General features: G+C 41.8%; 7 protein-coding genes and 1 non-coding gene across 9 annotated transcripts in view; 3 read left to right on the top strand and 5 right to left on the bottom strand.

The window, feature by feature from the left end:
• Nucleotides 1-80: 80 nt before the first annotated feature.
• LOC117140603 (gamma-glutamyl hydrolase) lies at nt 81-2,926 on the bottom strand. Its single transcript, XM_033303614.1, has 4 exons — nt 2,228-2,926; nt 1,954-2,004; nt 1,664-1,893; nt 81-1,603 (listed from the first exon to the last, which is right to left on the bottom strand). Exons 1-4 carry the CDS (start codon nt 2,437-2,439, stop codon nt 975-977), a joined length of 1,122 nt encoding a protein of 373 aa, XP_033159505.1. The 5' UTR covers nt 2,440-2,926; the 3' UTR covers nt 81-974.
• A 104-nt stretch (nt 2,927-3,030) lies between these two features.
• Nucleotides 3,031-4,063, bottom strand: LOC117140606 (iron-sulfur cluster co-chaperone protein HscB). Its single transcript, XM_033303616.1, has 3 exons — nt 3,786-4,063; nt 3,621-3,733; nt 3,031-3,560 (listed from the first exon to the last, which is right to left on the bottom strand). The coding sequence occupies exons 1-3, from the start codon at nt 4,005-4,007 to the stop codon at nt 3,173-3,175; spliced, it is 723 nt and encodes a 240-aa protein (XP_033159507.1). The 5' UTR covers nt 4,008-4,063; the 3' UTR covers nt 3,031-3,172.
• Nucleotides 4,064-4,405: 342 nt separating this feature from the next.
• On the bottom strand, nt 4,406-5,056 carry LOC117140521 (mediator of RNA polymerase II transcription subunit 10). Its single transcript, XM_033303499.1, has 2 exons — nt 4,823-5,056; nt 4,406-4,766 (listed from the first exon to the last, which is right to left on the bottom strand). The coding sequence occupies exons 1-2, from the start codon at nt 4,942-4,944 to the stop codon at nt 4,487-4,489; spliced, it is 402 nt and encodes a 133-aa protein (XP_033159390.1). The 5' UTR covers nt 4,945-5,056; the 3' UTR covers nt 4,406-4,486.
• A 55-nt stretch (nt 5,057-5,111) lies between these two features.
• LOC117140520 (programmed cell death protein 5) lies at nt 5,112-6,076 on the top strand. Its single transcript, XM_033303498.1, has 3 exons — nt 5,112-5,304; nt 5,566-5,680; nt 5,738-6,076. The coding sequence occupies exons 1-3, from the start codon at nt 5,242-5,244 to the stop codon at nt 5,959-5,961; spliced, it is 402 nt and encodes a 133-aa protein (XP_033159389.1). The 5' UTR covers nt 5,112-5,241; the 3' UTR covers nt 5,962-6,076.
• LOC117140519 (protein disulfide-isomerase TMX3) lies at nt 6,016-8,022 on the bottom strand. The gene is made up of 4 exons (XM_033303497.1): nt 7,801-8,022; nt 7,498-7,736; nt 6,817-7,440; nt 6,016-6,761 (listed from the first exon to the last, which is right to left on the bottom strand). Exons 1-4 carry the CDS (start codon nt 7,838-7,840, stop codon nt 6,372-6,374), a joined length of 1,293 nt encoding a protein of 430 aa, XP_033159388.1. The 5' UTR covers nt 7,841-8,022; the 3' UTR covers nt 6,016-6,371.
• Nucleotides 8,023-8,424: 402 nt separating this feature from the next.
• LOC117140983 (U3 small nucleolar RNA-associated protein 4 homolog) lies at nt 8,425-11,028 on the top strand. The gene is made up of 3 exons (XM_033304232.1): nt 8,425-8,660; nt 8,733-10,566; nt 10,794-11,028. The coding sequence occupies exons 1-3, from the start codon at nt 8,524-8,526 to the stop codon at nt 10,911-10,913; spliced, it is 2,091 nt and encodes a 696-aa protein (XP_033160123.1). The 5' UTR covers nt 8,425-8,523; the 3' UTR covers nt 10,914-11,028.
• Nucleotides 11,029-14,974: 3,946 nt separating this feature from the next.
• Trnam-cau lies at nt 14,975-15,047 on the bottom strand. Its single transcript has one exon. It is a non-coding gene; the product is annotated as a tRNA-Met (tRNA).
• A 4,320-nt stretch (nt 15,048-19,367) lies between these two features.
• The window catches only part of LOC117140535 (mucin-19), an 84,255-nt gene continuing 79,313 nt past the window's right edge, over nt 19,368-24,309 (top strand). Inside the window, exons 1-2 of one of the 2 annotated variants that reach the window (XM_033303525.1) lie at nt 19,368-19,883; nt 22,597-23,928. In XM_033303525.1, the coding sequence (XP_033159416.1) occupies nt 22,855-23,928 (1,074 nt within the window). In that variant the 5' untranslated portion in view covers nt 19,368-19,883; nt 22,597-22,854. Of the gene's footprint in view, nt 19,884-22,596; nt 23,929-24,309 lie in introns of those variants that run through there. The other variant, XM_033303523.1, reaches the window with a different exon arrangement.

Here is a 24,309-nt window from a genome sequence, read left to right as displayed (position 1 = left end):
ACTAATAAATTTCCCATGTGACATAAAACTCCCAGCTTATGCTACAAAAACATTAAAGGGAGGCCATACAAGGATACTTTTTATATGCGCATTTGGTCCATATGCATGCACATATGCATGCACTTTGTTTTTATTATTATTATATGTAGGTTTTATTTTTTTTAATTATATGCTAAACTATTCATTTATTTAAAAAAGTCAAAGATACAATGATACCATTGCAAAGAGGAGGCTTTTTTTTAATTCCGTTGAAATTTAATCAACGTTATTGATATGATATTGTTTTTATTACTAGAATGCTTCTTAAAATAACTTAGCATGTACAATTTATAAGCATTTTTATAGTTTGTTTAACATAAATCAAGCCACATTCATGTAAAAGTCAGATTTGCAGAGTATTGTATGTAAGGATGAAACTATGATTTCAACCAATAAGATAACATAAAGCAACATAATATATATTAACATATAATATGTACTAAATAGGCTCGAATCGACGAATCTAGTATACCCTCTTACCATACGAGTAAGAGATATAAATTTGTTTGCCAGTAATGCTTGCTTCTTAAACTAATAAATTAGTCTCTTGATTTGGCAAGAAGATTTAACTCTTATAGATAGAATTTTGTTTTGCTTATCATTATCCATTTACATTTTATTAATTAAATAGCCATGAGCAATTAGTTAATGTGCTGAGTAATTAGTATCTGATAGTTGAAGTAATCTCTTCATGCCAACTATATTCAAAAACCAATAAATTAACAATTGAGTCACCCATGACAAGAAGTACAATATCTTCAGATATTACGCTAATAGTAACTATTTTGATCAGAAATCAAATATCTTGAAGATAAAATTATAAAATCGATCAAGAAATAATCCCGTAAATATCGTGTGCGTAAATGAACTGGCAATATGAAAGTCCACGGAAAGTTCAAAGTCCTGTCAACAACTTTGGTGAGCAAAGCAGCCAATTAATTAATTGATAAGAGAACCAGAGTCAGGAGCAAACCACTGAGGAAAGGCATAGTCGCAGAACCGTCACCGCCTGGTATAATAATGGGAATATAGCCGCCGCTACTACCCCCATCGTTATTACCGCCCTCATCAGGGATCTCCGGAATTTCGGGTATTTCCATTTCAACATTGGTAAATAGGTATTGCTGTATGTACGAGGAGCCCAAAATCGAAGTATACTCCGGCTTATAGTTGTAGATGAGCGTCCTGGCCTGCTCAGTGGCATTCGCAAAGCTCTGATTACTTTTCCTCGCCTCACTCACAAAGAAATCGGCGAAGAATTGACCACTTAACACAGCCGCCGCGGTATGGGGAATGCTTGTCTTTGTAAACTCGTACAGCGGCTTCTCCGGATGGAATTGTACGCCATAGAAGGGGTACTTTATGTGCTCTACGGTGGAAATGAACTCAACGCCGTTCCAGTCATGATTTAGGGACATAACCCGCCAAGTTTCGTTTAGTAGATCCTGCTCGAAGTCTTTTTCCGTATAGCAGAACTGATGCCAGTGATAGGTCACATTCTCCTTGACCATGGTGTTCACCACATCATCGCTGATGGATGCAAACAGGCGGCTCTTCTTATAGTCTACATAGAAATGTGTAGATTCAGCATTCGTAATATATAAATTAATAAAACAAACTATACCTTCTTTAAAATCCATTGGCACGGCCATACCGGTCGCTTCGCAATTAATGCGGTGTTCCGTTTCGTTGGCCAGCTTGTAAACCAATAGTTCCATGCCCAGACAAGTGCCCCACACCGGCATAAAGACGCCCTGATCGTTTAGTTCAATGGCCAAGTGGATGAGGTGTTCGCCCGCATCCGCATACCCATTGCTCTGATTAAACCAAGTGGCTCCACCGGGCAACAAGACTCTGTCGAAGGAGCAATAAATTTAGATGCGGGAACTTCCTAGAAAGTATATTTATACTTACCCATTTATCTTGCGCATGAGATCGTCGTAGTAGCTGCGATTGCGACCGATCCTGTCAAAGGTATTTATATGAAAATTGTTTATTAATTGATTTCAGGCAATCTTATCAATACAACGCAATTTCGGTCTCCAAATCAAATTTACTCTCTAATGAATTTATGTTCTATAAATACACGTGTCGGAATACTTAATGCCACCCTACCCTATTCGACCTTATCGAGCTGTGGCAGAATTACTGGTCACGATAAGATCTTTCCATCTGTCTGCTCACTTACCAAATCGGCACAACTCGGGCTCCAGCTCCTTCGAGATACTTCACATACGAGGCGGCTATATAGCTGGTCTTGTTATCAAAGTGTCTCGAGATCAAGCCATCGACGTAAACTTCCTGTGTGAGAACCCCTATGATGGGTGATGAGATGCCAGCCTCTGAAGCGGCCAACATAGCTCCGATGAAGATTAGCAAGCCAATCGAGAACTTCTTCATTTTGTTAGATCTTTATACGTTTTCCTTTGGTTCGGTTAGAGGTATTTCGTAATAAGTATCTTTAGGTTCCTAAGTACCTTGTTATGAGCTATTGATTAATCAACAGGCAATTCTTTAATAACACGCTAAGTCGGCAAGCTAGAATTCTCGGGGAATTCTTTCTTAGGGTTGCTTTAATTATCCGCAAGTTTTCCGGCTTGTGAAAGTATTTCCCAACGAGAAGTCTTGGCAATTCCACGGTTGAGTCCAACCTCGGTGACCAACTAATAGGAACTGTCCGCTGAGGCGCCGGTCGATTTGAATTTATATAAGGTGCGACGATTTTCCTCACCTATACAAATTGCTCAGGCTGTGTGAGTGGGCATGAGTTTGCGATGTGTATTTCTAGGGTCTTCGGGGGGTGTACCCCTGGCGACTTCAGTCCAGCAGATAGTACTGCGATTAATTGATTATATTATTTTTTCCAAAGTATTGTGACCGTGGCACAGGGTGCTCAATGAGAAGGGGAATAACTCCTGGGGCTTCCATCGAAAGTTGGATAAAAACCTGTTTTATTCGGGCACAATTGGATAATTAACTAATTGCATCGACCATAACTGTTCAATCGCGATTTTTATTCACATTATAAAACAAACGAAGTCCGTGTTATTGTTTACTTAACAGCTGATAGATAGCAACAGGTGGACGTGTGTGTGTGCGATCAGAACCGATTGCCAAGTCGATTAATGCCAATTCAGCTGCCCAGCAAACTTTGTTGCTTCTGTTTAATGCTGTTCTGAATACTCAGGAGGTACTTCATCTCTACGAGGGTTCCTTTGACTCCCGAAAGATCTTTGCTTTCGAAAAGGGCATTTAACCTCCGGGCCATCTCCTCCAGTTCCTTGATGAGTTGAATATTTAAATTCTCCAGCGTTTGGGTGTCTTCCGCATCCTCCACCTCCTCGTTCCGCTCCATCATGGCCATAAGAAACTCTTTGTTTAGGGCGCTATTATCCTGCGGCATCTGTTCGCCCTCCAGTTGAAGAAGGTACTGACCACGTTCTATGGGCGTGGAAAGAGTTTTATATGCCTTGTTGATGAGGGAACTCCAGTCTGCGGAGTTTGTTTGCTCCCGTGAGGTTCTGTAAACGAGGGGATTTTATCGTTGTCTTCCGGATTTTATCACTTATGACAATACCCACTTATTACTATATTTATCGGGATGCACAATGGTCTGCAACTGGCGAAAACTTCTTGTCAACTTCTGGGACTCCAAAGAAAATTGAATGGGAAAGCTGAGCAGTTTAAAGTAATTCTACAGAAACTGAAGGTTAAATAAGCCAAATAAAATGTAGATAAGTACTTACTATTCCTGAGTTAACATCCTGCAAGTGTCCACAGTCCGAACATATCATATTTTGCTTTAAATCCGATTTCTTTTGGCAATTCCAACAAGCCGGCGAAGATTCAACTGAAAATTTTCGTATTTCTGGCAAGCGAAATTGATGAAATTGTGCTGCATTTTTAGCAAGTGGTGTATAATTTGCTGCTTTTAAAGCACTTTTATAGCCATCAATAACTCTCCGCATTTTCTACCATAAATTTAACTAAATGATATACACAATCGAAATCTTTAATTACACAAGCTGACAATAACAAAGAACAGCTGATATAAAACTAAGGTGGCAACGCTACTGCTTTGCGACTATCGAGCTTAAAACTTTTTTAAACTATTTCATTTAAGTATTAATTAATAACATTTATGACGTTTTGATACTCATTGGCCTCTTTAAAATGTAAAAGATCTTTAACATTTTTAATTGAAATGAAATAATTGAATATAGTATAGCGTATTTATAGAAGCAACTCAATAAAATTTAAATATGAAATATACCTTGTAAACAAAAAATAATGAAATGAATAAATCAGACAAAGAGCAGGAAAATGTACCAACATACACAATCTCAATGGCTAGAGAAACACAGAGTTTTATGTACAGAAGTATAAATTTATTCCAACATGTGGCTTACAATCTAAAGTTCAGTTGGCATGTCCGTGGAGCACGTCCTTACATGGAGTCCTTGCGATACGCGCGATAGTTGTTCATCTCGTTGGGAAAGGTTTTGTACAGCTCCAGCAGCAGATTCGTCTTGAACTTCTTCAGGCCCTCGATCTTGCCCTTGACCTCTTCGTTCTTGGCCAATGCCTTCTCCACGCAATCCTTGGTGTACAGCTGGGGATTCTTGTCCTGGTCGATGTAGTCGAAAAACACTTCAAATGGCACATAGACGTCCTGCACCTGGGAGCGCAGCTTGTCGATCTCTTGTAGGCCGGTCACCAAGCTGTTACTGATGGTGCACATATTTAGAGACATTTGATTAAATAAATTATAGCATTTTCTTACATTTTCTGGTTGAGTACGTTCTGACCCTGTGGCTGAAAATCGCTTACGATGATCCGGATCTGACGAACATTCTCGATGAACATCTCTAGCTGGGTCTCAAGGTTCTCCAGCGGTGCAGACATTTTCAACGTATTTAAATGGTCCTTATTTTCTGTATATTCCGGTAATATGTTTGTTTTCTTTCGCAGATATTTTATTTTTCTCCGCAACTCTTCTTCTTCTCGAAAACACCGAATGACCAGGGCTACTCAAACGCAATTTTGAGCAGTCAGATTTATGAATAAGCAAGGACTAGCAAGGTCACACTGTTCGGTTGCACACTTATTTGTCACAAAGAGCGTGATTTATTTTTATAGAAGCAAAGAACGCAATTATTGCTAAATTTACTGCCATAAATATACTGAGAATAAGAACCCAGAATGTCGGATAGTGATTTGGATGCCTTACGCGCCCAGCGCATGTCCCAAATGCAGTCGCACTTCGTAAGTGAAATATTAGAGTGCCTCCAAACCGGCTAGATTCCTCTAGAGAATTCCAAAAATAGTCATAACTTGGAATGTTAGCCAATCAGACTATGTAAAATATTATAAAAAGGTTAAGAATATATTAGCAATTGTATGCTTTGTTAGTTCTTATAGGCACCTTTCCTTTTAGTCCCTATGAGTCATCCTTTTCGACTGGGACACCTGTTTCTTTAAAGTGCAATCCTTTAATGACCTTAACTCCTTTTTTCCCATTTTTAGGGCGGTGGCAATGATGCGGAAAAGCAACAAGCGCAGCAGGAGCAGATGCGCGCCCAGGAGGAAATAAAGCACTCGATATTATCCCAAGTTCTGGACCAGCAAGCCAGGGCACGACGTATGTGGATCTAGACCTTTAATACCTCTACATAATAACACATAAAATATCATTTAGTGAACACCCTCAAGGTCAGCAAGCCGGAGAAGGCGCAGATGTTCGAGAGCATGGTCATCCGCATGGCCCAGATGGGTCAGGTGCGTGGAAAACTCGATGACGCCCAGTTCGTCAGCATCCTCGAAAGCGTCAATGCCCAGATGCCGCAGAGCAAGTCTTCCGTGAAGTACGATCGGCGTCGGGCGGCCATCGATAGCGACGACGACGAGGATTACGGCTGCTGATTCGACCGAAATTCCGCCCAACTTCTAATTTAAGTTATGCCCGCTCTTCACATCCGCTAAATCGTGTTTATTACTTTTACTAACTTAAAACGAGAAACAAAACTAAATGCACGAATGCGCATGGATTTATTTGTGTCAGATGGCGAATCTTAAAGCGGATTGGAAGTTCGTGCCCAGATACACTGACATAGACTAGATTTGGCTTACATTTATATGCGGTAGAAAAGTGTTCTAGAGGAGGGGTGGGGTCTTCTACGACTTCTTATAGGGATTTCTCATTTCATATTCCTGTTCGTTTCTTGCTCTCTATGATCTTGCTTGGAAATGCACTATGAGATCATCTTATTTACTTTCTTTAACATTCACTCGCAATCAAAAATTTTCACTAGATTCATTTTTAAGTTATCCTTTTACTCCTTCTTCTCGTGATCTTCATCGGGATCTTCTTCTGTGACCAAGCAATCGCCGCAGAATATCGAGTACATGATGAGCGATAAGAATCCCAATGGCAGGCCGAAGATGACAGTGGTCAGCACGGGATTTCCCAGCCACATATCCCTTAGAGCTCGTCGCACTTCGAACAGCGCCCGATTCAAACGCACAAAGTACGTATCTCCTCCATAGGCAATCGCACTTTCGTTGCGGATGGATTCTAGGAAAAGGTGCAATGCCTGTGGAGTCATTTGCATGGGATCATCTTCGGGGATGAAGTGGTGTTGGGTGCTCGAATTAATCGCTATCAAGTGAGGCGTGGGCAGTTGATCCAAGATAATGGAATGTGCTATCGATGGCTCGCCAATCTGAAATGGAAATATTGATCAGCTCCAAATCGATAACTATAATAGAATCACTTACCCATCCGAATTGGAATTTGTCATGATATCGCGCCCTATGCTTTCTTATTACGCCCTCCACCATGTCCCGAAACTCCAACTCATGCGTCGCTATCTGATTGAGCTTATCCTCCTGTACCACAGCCAATACCAAGTACTTGTTTGTCTTGAGCAGCTGGTGGATGTTGAACCGAGTGACCTTTGGGAAGAGGGTGAACCTCTCTACGTTCACCCACTGGAAAACGGTTTCGTTCACTTCATTGGGGTCCATTTCATGTGCCAAATGCCCGTGCGGATAGAAATGGTGCTGCTCTTCTTTGTAGACGATCACCGCTGGTAGTTTCTCAAAGTCGAAGTGCTGGGCAGCGATATCCTCGCTGGTGGCATAGAAAAATCCATGCTCTTGGTAACCTTCAGCTGCAGCATAGTATGTATCCCACACCACGCCCTCCTGTTGGCCCACGAAAATGAAAAATATTGTATGGGATCCCTTTAGCATGTCTACACTCTCCGTTCGCGTGACCAGCTGAACAGGAGGCCCAGACATCCTCAAGGCATAATCCACTAGCTCATCGCGACCGCGGTCTCCGTTGTAGGTGAACTCCATGTTGCCCTTGATGAACATGATGGTGGGATAGCCACGAACCTGTAAGAAATGGGGGATGTTTATAAGGAACTTGGACCAAATAAGGTATATTCTCACCTTGAACTCCTTTGCTGCCGCCGGATACTTGGTGCAATCCAGGCGACCCACTCGAACGTTGGTGGCATGCAGAGCCTGAGCCACCAGAGCAAAAATAGGTTCCGTTTTCTTGCAGTAGCCGCACCACGGGGCGTAGAACATGACCAACCATTGACCCTCGTGTCGCACATCGATGAACCGGTCACTTAGTTCCAAAACCTTCGAGGATAGCCCCGTCGAACCCAGAGTCAGAAGCAGAGCTGTTGGTTTTGTAAATCATTTAGCACCACCTTGGATTTTTCCTATTGCTCCTAATTTATTTACCACTTATGAGGCCGAAGATCCACATAGAATTTGGCGACATCCTTGTAGCTGGTTTAATTTGTACTTCCAAGTGTAATTTACTTGCTCCGTATTTGCTATATCATGCTTTTCGTTATTTTAATAACTTGTTTAGTTAATTTAATTAGTTGATTGGTTTAATTTTCAGTTGCAATTTATTTTCCTTCGGACCGCACCAACAACAAAAGAAAACATTTGCAAAAACCACCCCCTTTAGACTGACCAGATGTGGAAGATATCCAAAATACGTAATGAGATACTCTTTAACCCAATGCGTAACTTGCACAAGTTTATTTCTAAATTTTGTAGTTGATTGGATTATGTTGTTAGGAGATTAATGAACTCTAGATTTTCATTCTACGGTAGACTTTAAGCTAATATGAATTCCAAACACAAACTAATTATATTTTTATATATGAATTTCTTAGAATTCGTCTGATCTAATTCTGCTTATCTACAATAAGGACATAGATAATAATTACATATATAAAAATATTTTTAATTTTGAAATTAATTTTTGAGGGGCCTTAGAGCGGCTGCCTAAGGGTTAATCTGGTATATTTTTAGCCAGATGGCTACTCTTCACATTTGTTTACCTCGCGAAATAGACCATCTGGCAACTCTTAGGCACACACGTGCATCTCCAGAGGAATTTTGTTTTTCTTTTCTTTCTTCTTAACGAAATAGGTGTAATAACTAAATAAAATGACGAATAATGCGAAAAAGGAACCCCAGCAAAGGGGCAAGCATCAGTTGCATAATGTGCGCTTCTACACGATAAAGCCGCGTGAAATTGTCAGCTTGGCGTATAGTAAATCGAGCAAGTGCCTCGCTCTGAGTCGGTAAATTATTGAACATTTAAAAAAAACCCTAATAATTACTGTGCCGACAACTAATAAGTACGTTCTTTGCAGTGCAACGCCTGTCATTGAGCTGTGGAACCTGGAGCACACCCCGTATTTGGATCGTGTAATCCACCTGCCACACCATTCTCATGTAGAATCTATAGCCTGGGCGGGAAACCGCTTATTTTCCGTGGACTTAAGTGGTAATCTGATCGAGTGGGATGTGATTGAGCTGAAACAACGATATGAGCACTCGCCCACTGGCAATGCTCTCTGGAGTATCGACGTAAATCCCGCGGAAACGGATATTGCCGTTGGCTCAGAGGAAGGGCACATCAACATCCTTAGTATCGAGAATGACGAAATCACCTATAAAACCTTATTTAACAAGCAAAAAGGTCGCGTTCTCTGCATCAAGTTTGATAAGACAGGAACTAAACTGGTGACCGGCACTGAGGGATTTATTCGCATTTGGAACGTCCTCAAGGGAACCACTCTGCACACGATGACCCTCTCCGAAAAGGACTTAGTAGTTTGGTCCCTGCAGGTGCTATCCGATAATACGATTATTGCTGGTGATTCAGCGGGATTTGTGACCGTTTGGAATGCGGAAAACGCGACACAGATAGATTCCGCACAAGTTATGGATAAAAACGTATTTGCCCTGGCTGTGAATAACAAGGAGGATCGATTGGTTTGCAGTGGAATGCAGCCACCGCTCATCCGGATTTTCAGCAAAACCAAGATAAAGCGGGAGGAGTCCACCAGCGAGCGTTGGATTAAATTCTTGCAGCGCGATGCCCACAAACACTATGTGAAATCCCTGTTGGTTATCGACGATCAAATTTATTCGGGAGGCATGGATGGCATATTGACCATTACGTCCAGTGAACGGATGCAGGCACATTTGTCGCAGCATGCTCCCTTTCTGAAAGGTTCCGTAGCTTCCATGGCAATCAGTAAAAAGCTTTTGCTCTTACGATATCCCAACAGCGTGCACCTGTGGCGCCTGGGTTCTGTGGCCCCGCAAGGCGAGGACAAGAAGCAACCCTGGGCACTGCCCGTAGGTCACACGGAGGAACAACTTCTGGAGCAGACACCCCAGAAACTCCTCCAACTAAATGTCAAAGAAGACAACTTTATAGAGTCTGCTGCCATTTCACCAGATGCAAACTGGATTTGCTACTCTACCTTAAAGGAACTCCGGATCAGTCGTTTGAAAAGTGATCCCCTGCAGGTGGAGCGTCTGGTAGACAATCTTCCCCAGGAACTTCAACCAGCCAGTCATATAATTTTCACAGAGCAGGGAGATCTAGTGCTGCTCAACCCGCAGAACAATCATCTAAGTTGGTTTACTTTAGAGGAAGATCTGGTTACATTCAAATACACCATCGATTTGAGTGAGAATTGTAAGAATACGATTAGCCATTTGGTTATCTCTTCGCATAGCGAATACATTGTGGCTGCGAGCTCAGACCACATAATATCAGTTTGGAAACTACATGGAAAACAATACAAGCACCTGCTGAACCTACCAAGACACCGAGCAGGTACCACCGCCCTATCCATGCACGAGGATTACCCACGTGTGGTGGTCGCCTACGCAAATGGCCAGCTGGTGGAGTACGATTTGGTCAATCGGATATTCACCTGTGAAACTAATGAGTACCTGATACCGGAGACCAGGCGCCATTGCATCAGTGGAATCAGCCTGGATCCACAAAATCGTAATATATTTATTGTTCACACCGAGGTCAATTTGTATGTGTTGGAGAGGGATCAGCATCTGGATCCCAAGGAGCTTGTGAGCAACAGCAAGTCTAAAAAGTTATCAAACGGAAACCGCTCTTCAGTTGCCGGCGGCTCAAAAGGCCTGAGCCTCAAGACGTCGCTGTCACGACAGGTAAGATTAGTAGATCTGTTTACGCAAAAGACTTTCATTTTGTGACACTTTGGTTCACAAGGTTATCTTAATACATCTACGAAATAAGAATGGGCGGGCTAAAATCTTTTATTAGGCTTACCGACTACCAACTTTTACGTTTTCTGTCCTTTCTATAGCTGCAACAAATCCCAAACCCCCTCTTATTACTTGCAAACACTTTCACACCTCAATTTTTCTCCTTGCAGCACCTGGTGCACGTGTCTCGCCTGAGTCCTAACGAACTTGTCAACGTCAGCATTTCGACAAACAATCTGTTGGCTCCGCTGCCGCCGCCGTACCAGCGGAAGAAGTTCGGTGCCTCGTAAATGGAGCGCCGCCGGATGAAGTTGAAGTGGAGTGGAATGGCGGAGCTCCAGCTTCACTTTGGCTTACCCAGTAGTTTCCACTTAGTTACCAAATAAAATCAAAAGTATAAAACAATGGTGGAGTGGATTTTTTGCAGGCTTGTGCGGCTCGCACTCTGCATTCGCACGGAAATTTGTCAAATGTATTGCCAAAAATTTGTCTCCGGCCGTCTCGTCGACGACTACAATGTCTCTCGTTCCCATTCCCATTCCTGTGATTTCTTGCAGGCGCTTCTACGTGGATTGTGCAACATTTCGCTTCGTTTTGTGTCGCCGGCATTTACTGTAATTGTTGTTGCTGTTATTTTTTGGTTTTACACTGTCTAGCCAATGTCTAGACAAGTGCATACCACACAGACAGTCGAAAACACACGCACACAGAGGCGACGAGCGGCGGGCGAGGGGTCTTTTGGGCGAGTCCTGGGGGGACGTCGATGCACAATTCAACTTTTAGCTCAAAAACTCATTGGCCGGCTGGGTCTGCTCCGCTGCCGCCGCTCCACCATTGTGGCTAAATGGTTTGGGTGGGCGTTCTGTTTCTGATTCTCGGCAAAAAAGTCCGAGTATCCCGCAGCCATATTCGAATGCCAGGAGAGGCCTGCACTTGGGCTGGGTCATGACCACTTTGGGATCAGAAAGGTGATTAAAACTTTACAATCGCAGCTCGGGCTGGTGATTCGCATCTGACGGATTGCTGCATCGCCGGAATTAAAATGGATGGAAAGTTTTAAACAAAACTAATTTAGAAATCGCATCGCTTATAAACTAACTTTATAAGCCAAATGCATATATTTTGCACATAATGGAAGGGATATAAACATTTATATATTATAAGTAAATAAGCTCTTCAAATATTGTGTTCAAATTTGATTTGAAAGTATTCAAAATTCGGTTTGGCCCTGTCACTCGTTTTCCATCTTGTTATGTGCATTGCAATGTGCAATTTTTGGCCATTATTTTTTCCTTTTTGCATACAATTTTTCGACCAGAATGGAAACCCCTTTCCGACTTCCCCTTGGTTCCGTAACTTTTTCCGGATCTGACCATAACCGATGGACGGACGGACCGGCTGGCTGGCTGGCTGCGGTTGTGGGGGCGTTGTATTTTCGTGGGGCGACAGTTTTCGCATAGCAAACCAAGTGGCGAACAGACATGAATAATGAGTGAATCGAGTGAAGTATTCAAACTAAGCATACAAACTATGAATGCACACATAACGCATACGCAACGTATGCCAATTTTGGCTGTCAACCCCAACCACAGTGCTCCGCCCTCCGGCGCTTTTGTCGGCATTAAAACTCACTTAGCCGTTGAAAGGCGCTGGGCGAAATGGAGTTTGGAGTTTGGGTGAAAAGTTATGCAAACTACGCAACGCAAACTACGGGGAAAAGTCGGACTGCAGTCGAAGGAAGAAGTCGTGAGAGTCTGCCAAAGAAGTCTAGACAGGCAATGGGCGAAACTTTGGCGGTGGCGAAAAAAAACTTTTTCCACATGGGGCAAAGGACATGGAAGGTAAGGTGTGTGTGCAAGGGGCAAGGGAGGACAAGGAACAATGCCTCAAATTGACATTTAATTGGTTTGCAAATTAGCCAAGGAACGCAGCCACAAAGCAGCAATCTTCCCATGGGAATTTTCACCTCAACTGCACTTCGTAACCGCCGCATATTCAGGGATGCAAAGTGGTTGTGTATTGCAAACCGAAGTTAAGGATATTAAATTTCGAGCAAAAGCGCTCTAAAAAGAAATAAACTGACGTTTGTATGAGATAGTTAGTTAAATTTAATGATTCATTTTCGAAAACCTTTCTTTTAAAAGCGCTTATATATACTTTCATCTTCTTTTGGAAACTTAATAACTTAAATATCATATAATCTAAAATCAATAAGCCAAAACGACACATTTAAGCGGTCATTTTAAAGTGATCTAACATGCTATATCCGATGTAACCCTGCTAAGTCCGTGTGAATCCCCCGCCGATTCGAGGTGATAATAAACAAGGACTCTTGCGGGCTAAATTACAGCCGCTAATGAATGAAATGGGATAAAGCTTAATTTGCATTTAATAAAATTAACGCGTGGAAAGTGCAGGGGGTGCTAATTGGGGCTGGGATGAGCTGGATGGCCTGGATGGGGGGTAAATGCTCGCATAAGCATAAATCGCATGCGGTTGTCATGGCAGTGGTTTGGGGGCAACCAACTCAAGTCTAGACGGGGATCCATGGGATGCAACAGCAACCGACCGACCAGAGGACAATGTAAGGACAAACGTGTCCTGTCTGTCTGCCACTCGGAGGGAGGGGGGCGCTGGGTGGTGATGGGTGCTCAAGGGGTAACTGCGCTCTCGTCTGAGGCATCGTAACTTTTGGCTCAACACAAAACTTGATTGAATTTTATGCTCGCCAACAACAATGAGGCAAAAGCAATGGAGGAAAGCCAGCACTTAATTGGTCTGAAAGAAAACTCTTTGGGAAGCCGCAACAAAAACACAATATTAACGAAAGTGCAGCTGTGCAGGTGGTGATGACCACCGCTGAAAGGTCAGCTGGGACCTCTGGCGAACTCAAGTGGCGGCGGGTTCATAAAAATCCTTTTTATGACCGAATTGGGGGTATCAAGCGATTTTATTTCATTCCTCCCGTCTATTTTTGGTCATGATTTTCATTCATTGGCACTCAAAGCACTTGAGAAAATATCTATCTGTATTGAAAAGTTATTAAAATCGAAATAACTAATAAATTGTAAGTGTCATGGGAATTCAATGATGAAATTATTAGATATTTCTGTAAGATAATTATTATTATTATTTATGCATTATTCTTTTGTTAATGCAAACGGACATGCATTGCGCATAAATTTAATTTAGTGCAAGATGAAACTATTCGATTTCTTCAAATGCCGGAAGTATATTCTTGTAGTGCATCGGCGAAGACAGGAAAACGTTCATTGAATTTTGTCCTTCGCTGCGCTGCCAAAGGACAAATGCACAATAAAGGAAGATACATTGAACGGGGAGTTCGCAAGGAGCAAATAAGGAGCAAACAAGGAGTAGTGTGGAGCTTAGTTGGGGCTCCGTTCGCCCGCACAAACACCAACAATTTGATATGCCTGACGCTTCCTGGCTCGTCTGGAGTAAGTTTTCCAGTTTCATTGCACTCGTCGCAGAGTCGAGTCGAGTGCAATGTCATCCTGGCACATCCTGGCGCCCATCCACCACCCACCGCCCATCGCCCAGCTGGCGGCGCCACTCCTCCTGGAGAATCCAGCCAGGAGTCAACTTGTCAGCCAACTACAATTTACGAGCATTTCACTTCGTTTGCTTCGATTTTCATTGCATACTTTTTGGGGCGGCAAATGAAGAGAGAGAGAGCCGAGTTGAGCTTTCCCTCGACTTTCCTTGGTGTCTGAGAGTCCTTGGAAATTGCATTTCATTTCCCGCTGGATTTGGCTTAAGTCTTAAAGTGTTCCCCCATGAATTTCAGTTAACTTCCCTGCTAAATCGAGTGACTCCAACATTTCTCTGCGGTCTTCAACACTGTTATTTTTGCTAGTTAACTTAATTGCAGTTACTGTCCTGGTTGTTGTTGTTGCCGTCGTGTTGTTGTTGTTGTTGTTGGTTTTGTTTTCAGATTTATGCATAATGTGACTAACGTTAATCTTCATAATGATGTTAGCCAAGTTTTTGCCCGTTGCCCTCATTACGGTTTTTATAAATGTGGTATTTCTGCGGTTTGCAGATTTAATGAGGGGAAAACATAATAGTTGTGGTAGTAAGCAGACCCCGTGCTGCCCTTTACATAATAATGAGAATGACTGTTCAGGTGAATACGAAAATAAAAGAATTATATATCATATAAAAATGTCCCCATTTTGGCAAAAAACAATTCTCCTCTGCTTGCACATTAAATCTTAAAGTCATCTAAAAGTTTCATTTGAAGATTTAATAACAAGCGAACTTTAGAATCCGGTAAATTATATATATATATATTTTTTCTAAGACAGGTAAAAACAATAAAAAATGTACATGCCCCGGGTGAGGCTCGAACTCACGACCTTAAGATTATGAGACTTACGCGCTGCCAACTGCGCCACCGAGGCAATTGATGATCGTAGTTTCTAAGTATGCAATATAAGGTACTTGGATCTTCGAACGAGGATCTTGTTTTGAGAGTTAAGTAAAGTACCCTGCATTTGAGCTGCAGATCGCGTATCGATTGTAGATTAAGCACAGGGTGTTTTATGCAAAACAGCTGCCTGTTGCAAACGAACCACAGCCACCGCAGCTAGAACAACAATTGCAATCATAAAGTGGCAGGCGCCCTGTTGTCGTTGTTGCTGCTGTTGTTGTTGTTGAGTGTAATTTTTGTGTACGCGCTCCGCTTCGCAAGTTGCAACCACAATTTAATTAAGCCAACAGCAACCGCCCAGGAAGGCGGTGGGGCGAGTTGCGGAGGGGGGCGTGGCTGATGGACGCCGGCCTGGTAGATTGGACAACATTAGCATTGGAAACATTGTTGTTGATGTCAGGGCAATGTGTTTACTTTCTAGCACAGTGCACTTAAAAAAAATTTTACCAACAATCGCGACTTTATTAAATTTCAAATAGACGTTTCTACAAATTTTCGTCAGTCTATGCAGTTTTGAAATATAGAAAAACTGTAAAAATTGGTATTAAATAATAAATATTTATTACATTTATATATATTTTATACCATTTTCTTTAGATCCATTACAGCCTGCCTTTAAACTCTTTTGGCACGAGACAGTGCATCGCCGCAATTTTTCTAAGTGTATGCCTTGTCCAGAAGTGACCAACTCCAGACCAGGCTATCACTTTAATAGACACGTTCTCATGTGGCCACCACTTCCTCCTGTTACCACCCCTGCCCACCACTGGCTTCACCCCTTTTATGGAAAGCCACTCGGCGGCGCCTCCTCGAGTGACCGCAAACGGAAAATGTGGAAAATGACTTGTCGTTGCCTTCGTCGTTGTTGCTGCGGCTTGTTCTGGCTGCCAGCGGTTTCCCCCCTTTCCTAACTATTATTTACCCATTACCATCTCTTTTTTCTGTGGCTTTCCAGCTGGTTGTTGTAATAATTTGATTAAATTGAACGCTCTAAGTGATTTGCATTTTAAATTTCAATCAATATGACGTGACTTCCAGTCGTGGCTGCAACAGCGGGACAGGATGCAACAATCGCCAGAGCGAGACAACAAGTGGGAGACGGGGTGAGAAACAGAGACGAAGACAGAGGGGCGGAAAGACAGAGCGCTAAGAAGAGGCAGAGGAAGTCTCTGTCTGGTCAACTGGCGCCAGGATAGCGCTCTAATGATGCACAACCATCAACGGATTCTGTTTTTCCCAGGTTCGTGAATCTCTTCTTCGGTATTTTGCTTTCTACCTCTTCCTACGGTTTTTTCTATGGAAAACCACCAACTATTTGGAAAAAAGTTTAGGAAAAGTTGCGACCAAAGTCAGGGTCAGTTTAAAAAAGTTAAAACTGCATAACTGAAAACACTGTTAAGATGGAAGTCACTGCTGAAAATAAATAAAATGAATAAATAATATAAAATACAAGCAAGAAAATACACTTAAATTTCTACTAATCTAAGATTACTTATCTTGAAGATAAAACATAGAAAAAAAATAAAATTAAATATTAATCTGATATTTAAAACAAACTTTCATCACTCAGACATCATACCCTAATATTCACTCCCGGAAAATTAAAATCAGTAGCCTCCTTATCAAGTTTTCAATGAAAGAAATCACAATGCATTATAATTGCTGCAAATAAACTACACATTTGTTCTCCCCTCCCACACATGCATTACGTATACGCACCGTTGTGCATCTGAAAAAAGAAATCACTTTTCTTTCAGCACTTATCGAGCAATAATAATTGCCAGACAAGTGCAATGAATGCCACCAACTCCGTCGCCAAAATATCGCCGGGCTGAACAATAACAACACCATCAAATTACTGGCAATGCAACCAGAGATCCTTGGCAGTCGAGATATTCTGCTCCTTTAGTTCTAGTTTCGCTGATTGCGTTTTCCACGTCAACGTGGATGTGGATATTGTTGGTGCGCTGCGCTGTTGCATAAAGTGCAGTTCTTTATTGTAATTATGTATTATTGTTGTTAGAAGGCTGGATGTACATAGTTGGTTCTGCTGATGCACTAGGAAAAATATTTTAAACCTTTAATAAGAGATTATGTATCTAAAAAGATGAGCTCAGATTAACATTTTCATATCATAATGTTTCGTTGATGATTTCGTTAGTTTCCTTTAGTTCAAACAATTTATACCAGTATTCGTCACATTTTTCGAAGCTATGTACATATCTAACCATTTTTTCCAGTGTTCTTCCGTTGGCTTCAGCAAGTTTGCTTAGTTTTCGCTCTTGGTTTACTTTTTTGTGTGTCCCGGCATTGTTCTTAGCCAGCCAACGTCGCCGTCTGGCTGTTTCCTGCGCTGCATCTTGCAGTGGCAACTTCCTGATTTTCCCCGACCACGCCCCCTTTGCCAGCACCGCCCGCTGTGCATTATATTTGCCGAAATGCAAAGTCTAAGGACTTTCGTCTGAGTGGATTTTTTTGCCTGGCAGCTCCTTCCACGATTCCATCATCATCATCATCATCACAAGCAGAAGCAGCAGTAGCAGCAGTAATGGCAGTTTCCTCTTTCCCTTCTTTTTTTTTTTTGTTTTCTAATTCATGCAATTTTCACATTGCAAAATTTCTTTTTTTGGGCCAGGCGTTACTTTTGTGCGGTTGTGCAAGTGGAAGATTTTCAGCGGTTGCTGGCTCATTGTTCTTTTCGTGGGGAGCTCGGCATAGACAGCCAGGGGGAGGGCGAGAGGATCGGCTGGGGCTGGGGGAGAATGAGTCAGATGGGTCTGAAAATAGCCCAAGAATCCCCACACATGGACTCCCATTCGGCGACCCTATACGCGAGAACAGAGAATTATGCTTCACTCCACTCCCTTCGCATCTTTTGTGGTATTTATGTTGCCGGCTTTTGTTTTTCTCGAAGATAGTGCAGGTTATAGTAGGGATTTGAATCAATTAATTATATATATACTATATCAATACAAAAAATCCAATCTGTTTATTGTTTGTAATTAAAAGTTGTTACTAAACTAAATCTTAAACAAGACCCAAGAGGCCATAAACGAAATATGAAAATCCTGCTGTCTAAAAAAAGGACCTGATTCTATTACACTATAAATTATATATATTAAAGCGCTTTTACATAATATGTTATTTTAGGTTCAGATTTACAGAATGATTTTTAACTATAATCCGTTTAAAAAACGTAAAAAATGTATATAAAATAGCTTAGGCAAAAAGTTTTCAGTGAATGTAGTACAAAATTGACATCATCTTTCAACATCTTAACAATAGTTATTATATATTTACTATAGTATAATATTTTGTATATTTGACTTGCATATAGAGCATTTAAAAATCGGTTTTATGTCATTAAGTAAGTTGTTTTTGTTGTCGCCATGTTGGCCACCTCTGCTCCCCAGCCTCCTCCACTTATTTGTGCAACAATTCTGCAACATTCTTATTCTCTACTTGAATAAAAATGATGTTGCTTGTGTCTGCGCCGTTCATGCCACTCTGCCCCACCGTTAGAGGGTATTTTTGGACCAGGTTGTTGTTCTTGTCGCCGATTCGCGTCTCTCCCGATGATAGCGAAATAATGAGCAGGGCCAGACATTTGGACAGACGGGCAGACAGACGGAGACGGCGGCAGGGAGTCAGTTGCCGATCCTCGGAGAGGAAAACATTGCAATGCACTGAGCCAATAAATCAAATAAAAAAATCAAAAATTGTATTTCAATATGTCGGAAGAGGGAAAATGTTATGTGCCACGAAGAAACATCTAGGATAATGACCTTTAATTAGAAAATGATTAGTATAAAACCTTTGCAAAACTATTTTAGCTCTTCTTCGCTAATATGTAGTACTTCAACAGCTTTTTTTTTCAAGTGCAGCCCTTCAGAGTTTGTAGATTGTAGAGTGGAGACTTAAGAGTGGAGAGGAAAACCGTGGGGAGCAGTGGCAGCACTTTTCACGCTTGATTTTCCTGCGCCCGTTGTTGCAAAAACAGATGAAGAAAATGCTTTTCAATTTATTTTTAAGTACAAAAATAATTTTGCTACTTTCTAGTTTTTTGTTTTCCATTCGGCTTTTCGAGCAACAACAACGTGAGCGGTATAAATAAAAGGCACGCCTGTCGCCGCGTCGGAGTCCCAGCCCGACCAGCCCAGCCCCCTTCTATATTCCCGGCCGATGCAGGGACATATATCGTCTATATAGACGCCGTGGCCCGAGTGTGCGAAATGTGTGAAATATTGGAGACAAACGGGCAGTTTTTATGTTAGCTGCGAAAAAAATCGCATTTAGTTCAGTGCGGCGCAGGTTGGCGGCTAGATCGGATCGGCGAAAGCTATATGGCCATATGGTATCGGGAATAACGGGCATATAAGTGTGCTATCTCAACAATATCATTATCGAAACTCACAAGCAAGTGATTTCAATTTTTTTCACTTTTTTTGCAACATTCAAGTACGAAAAAGCGACAAATCCATACAAATTTATCATCAATAATTGTTGAAATCGAAAGAAAGAGATGCGAGAGTGCGAGAGAGGCAGAGAAAGTGCAGTGTGAAAGGGAGAGAGCAATCGCAAATACTTGGTTGTCATGTGCGAAATTCCTCGATTAGCGTGCTCGATATTTGCGGCGTGACACGGGTTCGAAAGTCGTGCGTGATACAAAAAAATAAAAAACTCGTGTCGTGATCGGGGGATTTCGAGGGGCGTTTCCTTCTCCTCGGCGCTGGGAAAAAACTTTTCCTGGGCCGGAATTCTTCGAATTTACGTTTGCTCAATGTCAAATCGAGCGTTCGACCTTCTGGTATGTACGAGTGCGAAACTACTCGCTTATCTGGCAAATGCCAATGCACGCTTTTTGCTCGTTTTGTTTTTTATATCGATAACAGCCGGCTTTTCTCGATTACTCGCGAATTCTTGGGCTTTCCCCCAAACCCCCCCTAGTTCCGAAATGTTCGATATGTTGCAAATTGAAAATAAAAGCCTTCGATTTTGTTTTTGCCGGCACCGAAATAAACTTAAGAATGTGGCGTTTTGTTTAAAAATAAACTGGAATGTGTTTGAATTAGATAAAAATGCTTATGCTCTGGGGATTTTTCTTTTTTTTTTTTTGTTGTTTCGGCTTATTGATATGGTTATTTATATTGTTTTTGTCGTTTAATAGTGATTTGCATAGTAGTATTTTTTTAATGAAGTTTATCGACAGCATTAGAAATAAAATACTTAATTTTTATGAAGGCATTTTGAAGGTCACAGTATTGAAATCTTATATTGAATCGCAAGGCTTTTTAAATGTAAATATTTATAACTCAATGAAAGAAGCATAAAAAAATAGTTTTTTTAGACCTGGTTATATTTTAGTACTAAAACTATGAAGAGTACTTGGTTAATACAATTTTTTGAATCCTTCTCATTTAATTTATTTCTTTGAGAAGCCCAAAAGAAAAGATTTATTTTCACGATGGAGACACTTTATTTTTACTGCCACATTCCAGCGACTGCGTTTACTTTGTATGGTAATTTCTTTTCATAAAGTTCCGCACTCATACCTTTCATTCCCATCGCATTCAGTGCAGCTGGTGCCACAAAAAAAAGGTCCAAATAAACCCGGTCTCAAAATGATCTTGACTCACGCGAGACTTTTGTTTGGGATCTGCATTTGGATGGCATAAAGCACTTGTCAGCACTTTATGGCCACATTTCTCGGCCCGTTTTTGTTTTGCATTCTGCATTTCGGATTTGGTCCTCTTTATTTTGCTGTTTTTTATTAATTATGACTCCGAGCCGGAGCGGAGATCGTGTTTTTATGGCAAACATAAATTTCGACTTAAGGTCCGGTGCCCAAGCGAAGTGAGGGGCGCAAAATGAAGAGGCAATCAAATAAATTGCTGCGGCTCAAGAGGGCTCCAAAAAGGGGGAAACAGTAGCGATCCCCCACCCCAACGTCCCTGTCCGTCTGCCTGTCCCCCCTCTACCCCCCTATCCATCCTGTCTGGAGGCAACAAAAACAGATCAAACACAAACACTACAGCAAAGGTTGTTTGGTTGTTAATGATTATGGTCGTGGTCGTGATCATGAGGAGGATATAGCAGGATGATGACGATCGCCTCCGACACTTGAAAGGAATTTCAATAAAGCGAATAAAAATAAGCGAACAACGGACGAACAACAGAATCAGACGCACATCGTCATGTGGATGAGGCTGATGCTGAAGTTGTTGATGTTTATGAGGATGATTCGTCTCCACAATGCGATCCATCTTAATGCCTTCGTTGTTTTGTGGCATCAATCTGTCTGTGACGCACAGGGGTGCAACATTGTTGCACTATCAAAAGCATACAAAGGGGTATTATTAACGTTAAGGTTTCGTGGCTGATGGGTCATGAGAACATGCAACCAAGTCATTGGATTAGCTGCTTTTGTTAACTATACAAATTAAATTAATGGCTAAAAAAATTAATGTTTTTTAAGTTTTTTTTTAAATTTATTATATTTACTTTGCATTTTTCTGGCCCATTTTTTGCTTTAATAAGTTGAGGAAAACGATAAGGATTTCCACCCTCCCATTATTTGTGTTCCTGTTGATCTGCTTTAAATATAGAAGTCGACTACGACGACGACGATGATGATGATGATGATAATAAAAACGAAGTCGCAAAGAAGTGCAACATAAATTTCTGCAAAATATTACGCATACGCAACGTGCAACAACAACAATGTCGCAGCATCTGAACATACATATATTATTGTTGTTCGTGTTGCAGTTCTTGGGGTTATTTATGCCCACAGGGCGATGCTCAGACACTGTCCCCTCTTCTTGCCGACCCCCTTTCCCCCCTTTCACCGATTCGCCCCGCCCATGAGTCACTATGTATTTTCGTCGGGGGTTCGGGGGGAATCATTGTGGGACGGTGGATACTTTGCAACAGACTCTGGGACAGACTGGCACAAAACAAAAGCAAATGCAGCTAGTAAACGCGACAACAGGGAAAGAAAATAAGAAAACACAAGAGCCAAGTGGGCGACCACACAGCATAAGTACACTGCAAGAAAAGCGATGCACTTTCAGGCACTAAAACAACGAAATAAGATTAAATTAATGCTTTATAAGAGGCTAATAGTCATAGTTGAGTAAATTCAGTAAATACAATAGAACGAAATAAATGTATAGGCGTTCTTAAGAACATCATTATCCTTAAATGGCTGGGAGATTTTATTATAAACAATAATAACCAAAAATTAATTAAATTTAATTAGCATATTTAGCTTGAAATTAATAGATTTTTTATGATAATTAGTACTGATCATTTAGTTAAAAATCAGCTTGCTAAATTAATAAAATATATGAAGTTACTAAAAAGTAACGTTAGTTAGTAAAAAAAAGTTAACGTTAGTAACGTTGAAAACTATTATTTTACTTTTTTATAAACTGTCTTAAATGTCTACTGTATTTTATAGATCGCCCTTTCATACTTATGTTATTTTTAAAATCAATTATTTTTTCTTCCCCTTGCAGTTATAATCACGGCACATTGATCGGGTATTTGCACCGCAATTGACCATGCGATTTGGGGCATTTCCGGAGGAAAGCACGGCGTAAACAATCCGATCGCCGGCGGCGGACGACGCTGTGGCCCCCACGCATGCAGCCAGTGGCGCCGCGGGGGCCCGCTGCACATTGTGGTGGTGGTGGTGCACAGTGGTTCTGGTTGCGATCAGCCTGACGACGCTCCTCCGGCCGGGCTCAGTTTCAGCCTCAGCCCTCGCGGTGCCAATGCCAATGCCGGGATCGGGGATTCCCCGTTCCAGACACGCCCTGCAGCAGGATCACCAGGTATCCGCCACGCCGACGTGGTGGTCGCTCATCGAGATACTTAGTCGAACTGAGCGCGCTGAGCGGCCAAGTAGAAGCGTTGGCGGCAAGTGTTTGAAATGCCAGAGCAGCGATTCGATCAGCAGTTCAATATCGAATGCAACTGGAAGCGGCGGCGAAAGTGTGAGTTCGAGTTCTGTGCCAAGTGCGCCGGCGCAGAGTGCTGTATATAGTGGTAGTGCAATTTTGTGCAGTGTAAATAGTGCAAATAATACGCGTAAGTTAAATTTAATTCTGAGCAAGTCGCAGCAAAAGCGAGGGGAGCGCTTCGCTGTTGGCACAAATTTGCAAAATAAATTACCAGCATCGAGTGCGGATTGCCACTTAAGTCCAAGTGCCGAGACAAATATTCGTACCACAACCGCGGCCGAGCCACCGCGATCCCCGTCCTGTCCGCCGTGTTCATATAGTCATCTCCATCTTCATCGTCACTGGCATCGGCATCGGCATCGCCATCGTCCTCGTCATAGCCAGCACCATCAACGTCATTATCGTCATCGTGGTTGTCGTTGTCGTTGTCGTTGTCGCGACGCGTCGCAGTCTGCATCCGCATCGCCCGCGTCTATGCTCTTGCCATATCAAATTAATCAACGTGCTACATTGTTGCAGCAATCTGCAACAGCAGCAACAACATCAACTACATTGCCACATGTGCCCGGGGCAGCAGCAGCAACAGCAGCAACAGCAGCAACAACAGCAAACGTATCTCTGCGTGCCGTGCCTCGTATTTTTAAACGCAAACGTGATACGGTCCAAACAGCGACCACTGCATCACCTTTGACCCCGCAGCAACGTCCAACAGTCGCAGCAGCAACATCAGCCACATCCACAACAACCACGCGCAGATCGCGACTCGAATTCATACTGTACACGGAAGTCTACCAAGTCGACGAGGATTCGGTTTCCACCAGCGATTTCCATCCGAAGTCGAACGTGGGCAGCGACGAACCCTTCTGGCAGAATTACGGTAAGTGATTAATAAACTATATAAGCATTATTAACTCTTACATAAAATTGGTTAATCCAATACAATACCAATTTCGAAAGATATTTGGCATTGGGAGTGCTTTTAATATGCTTAAATATACTTCACATACCTATTAAAGTTTTACTTGGGTAAAGGGATATCTTATGAGGGTTTTGAAAACTTAATAAATATAACGATGTTCTATTGTGCCCTTTATGTTATATGTTACGTATTTCATCTTTTTATTGCCATTACTTTTAATAAGAAATCTTTTTATAAAAACATATATGTACTTAACTCATTCAATGACATTAAATATAACTCCGTAGTTCGTTTACCTGTCAAAAACAACATCCGAATGCGACAAATGTTCAAAAATAAACTAAGCA

This window comes from Drosophila mauritiana, chromosome 3L (genome assembly GCF_004382145.1).
Source record: "Drosophila mauritiana strain mau12 chromosome 3L, ASM438214v1, whole genome shotgun sequence".
NCBI lineage: Eukaryota > Metazoa > Arthropoda > Insecta > Diptera > Drosophilidae > Drosophila > Drosophila mauritiana.
Note: the sequence above shows the minus strand (reverse complement) of the source record. Positions and strands in the feature narration are given on the sequence as shown.

Excerpts from the sequence above, each read along its gene's own strand:
- LOC117140603 (XM_033303614.1), bottom strand. The coding sequence starts at position 2,439 with ATGAAGAAGTTCTCGATTGGCTTGCTAATCTTCATCGGAGCTATGTTG. Across the intron at positions 2,005-2,227 it reads GCCCGAGTTGTGCCGATTTG|GATCGGTCGCAATCGCAGCT; the intron begins GTAAGTGAGCAG and ends TACCTTTGACAG. Across the intron at positions 1,894-1,953 it reads CTCATGCGCAAGATAAATGG|AGTCTTGTTGCCCGGTGGAG; the intron begins GTAAGTATAAAT and ends CTCCTTCGACAG.
- LOC117140606 (XM_033303616.1), bottom strand. The coding sequence starts at position 4,007 with ATGCGGAGAGTTATTGATGGCTATAAAAGTGCTTTAAAAGCAGCAAAT. Across the intron at positions 3,734-3,785 it reads AGGATGTTAACTCAGGAATA|AATTACTTTAAACTGCTCAG; the intron begins GTAAGTACTTAT and ends CAGTTTCTGTAG. Across the intron at positions 3,561-3,620 it reads CCCGATAAATATAGTAATAA|AACCTCACGGGAGCAAACAA; the intron begins GTGGGTATTGTC and ends CCTCGTTTACAG.
- LOC117140521 (XM_033303499.1), bottom strand. The coding sequence starts at position 4,944 with ATGTCTGCACCGCTGGAGAACCTTGAGACCCAGCTAGAGATGTTCATC. Across the intron at positions 4,767-4,822 it reads AACGTACTCAACCAGAAAAT|TAACAGCTTGGTGACCGGCC; the intron begins GTAAGAAAATGC and ends GTGCACCATCAG.
- LOC117140520 (XM_033303498.1), top strand. The coding sequence starts at position 5,242 with ATGTCGGATAGTGATTTGGATGCCTTACGCGCCCAGCGCATGTCCCAA. Across the intron at positions 5,305-5,565 it reads CCCAAATGCAGTCGCACTTC|GGCGGTGGCAATGATGCGGA; the intron begins GTAAGTGAAATA and ends TCCCATTTTTAG. Across the intron at positions 5,681-5,737 it reads CCAGCAAGCCAGGGCACGAC|TGAACACCCTCAAGGTCAGC; the intron begins GTATGTGGATCT and ends AATATCATTTAG.
- LOC117140519 (XM_033303497.1), bottom strand. The coding sequence starts at position 7,840 with ATGTCGCCAAATTCTATGTGGATCTTCGGCCTCATAAGTG. Across the intron at positions 7,737-7,800 it reads GATCTTCGGCCTCATAAGTG|CTCTGCTTCTGACTCTGGGT; the intron begins GTAAATAAATTA and ends CAAAACCAACAG. Across the intron at positions 6,762-6,816 it reads ACAAATTCCAATTCGGATGG|ATTGGCGAGCCATCGATAGC; the intron begins GTAAGTGATTCT and ends TTTCCATTTCAG.
- LOC117140983 (XM_033304232.1), top strand. The coding sequence starts at position 8,524 with ATGACGAATAATGCGAAAAAGGAACCCCAGCAAAGGGGCAAGCATCAG. Across the intron at positions 8,661-8,732 it reads AAGTGCCTCGCTCTGAGTCG|TGCAACGCCTGTCATTGAGC; the intron begins GTAAATTATTGA and ends CGTTCTTTGCAG. Across the intron at positions 10,567-10,793 it reads AGACGTCGCTGTCACGACAG|CACCTGGTGCACGTGTCTCG; the intron begins GTAAGATTAGTA and ends TTCTCCTTGCAG.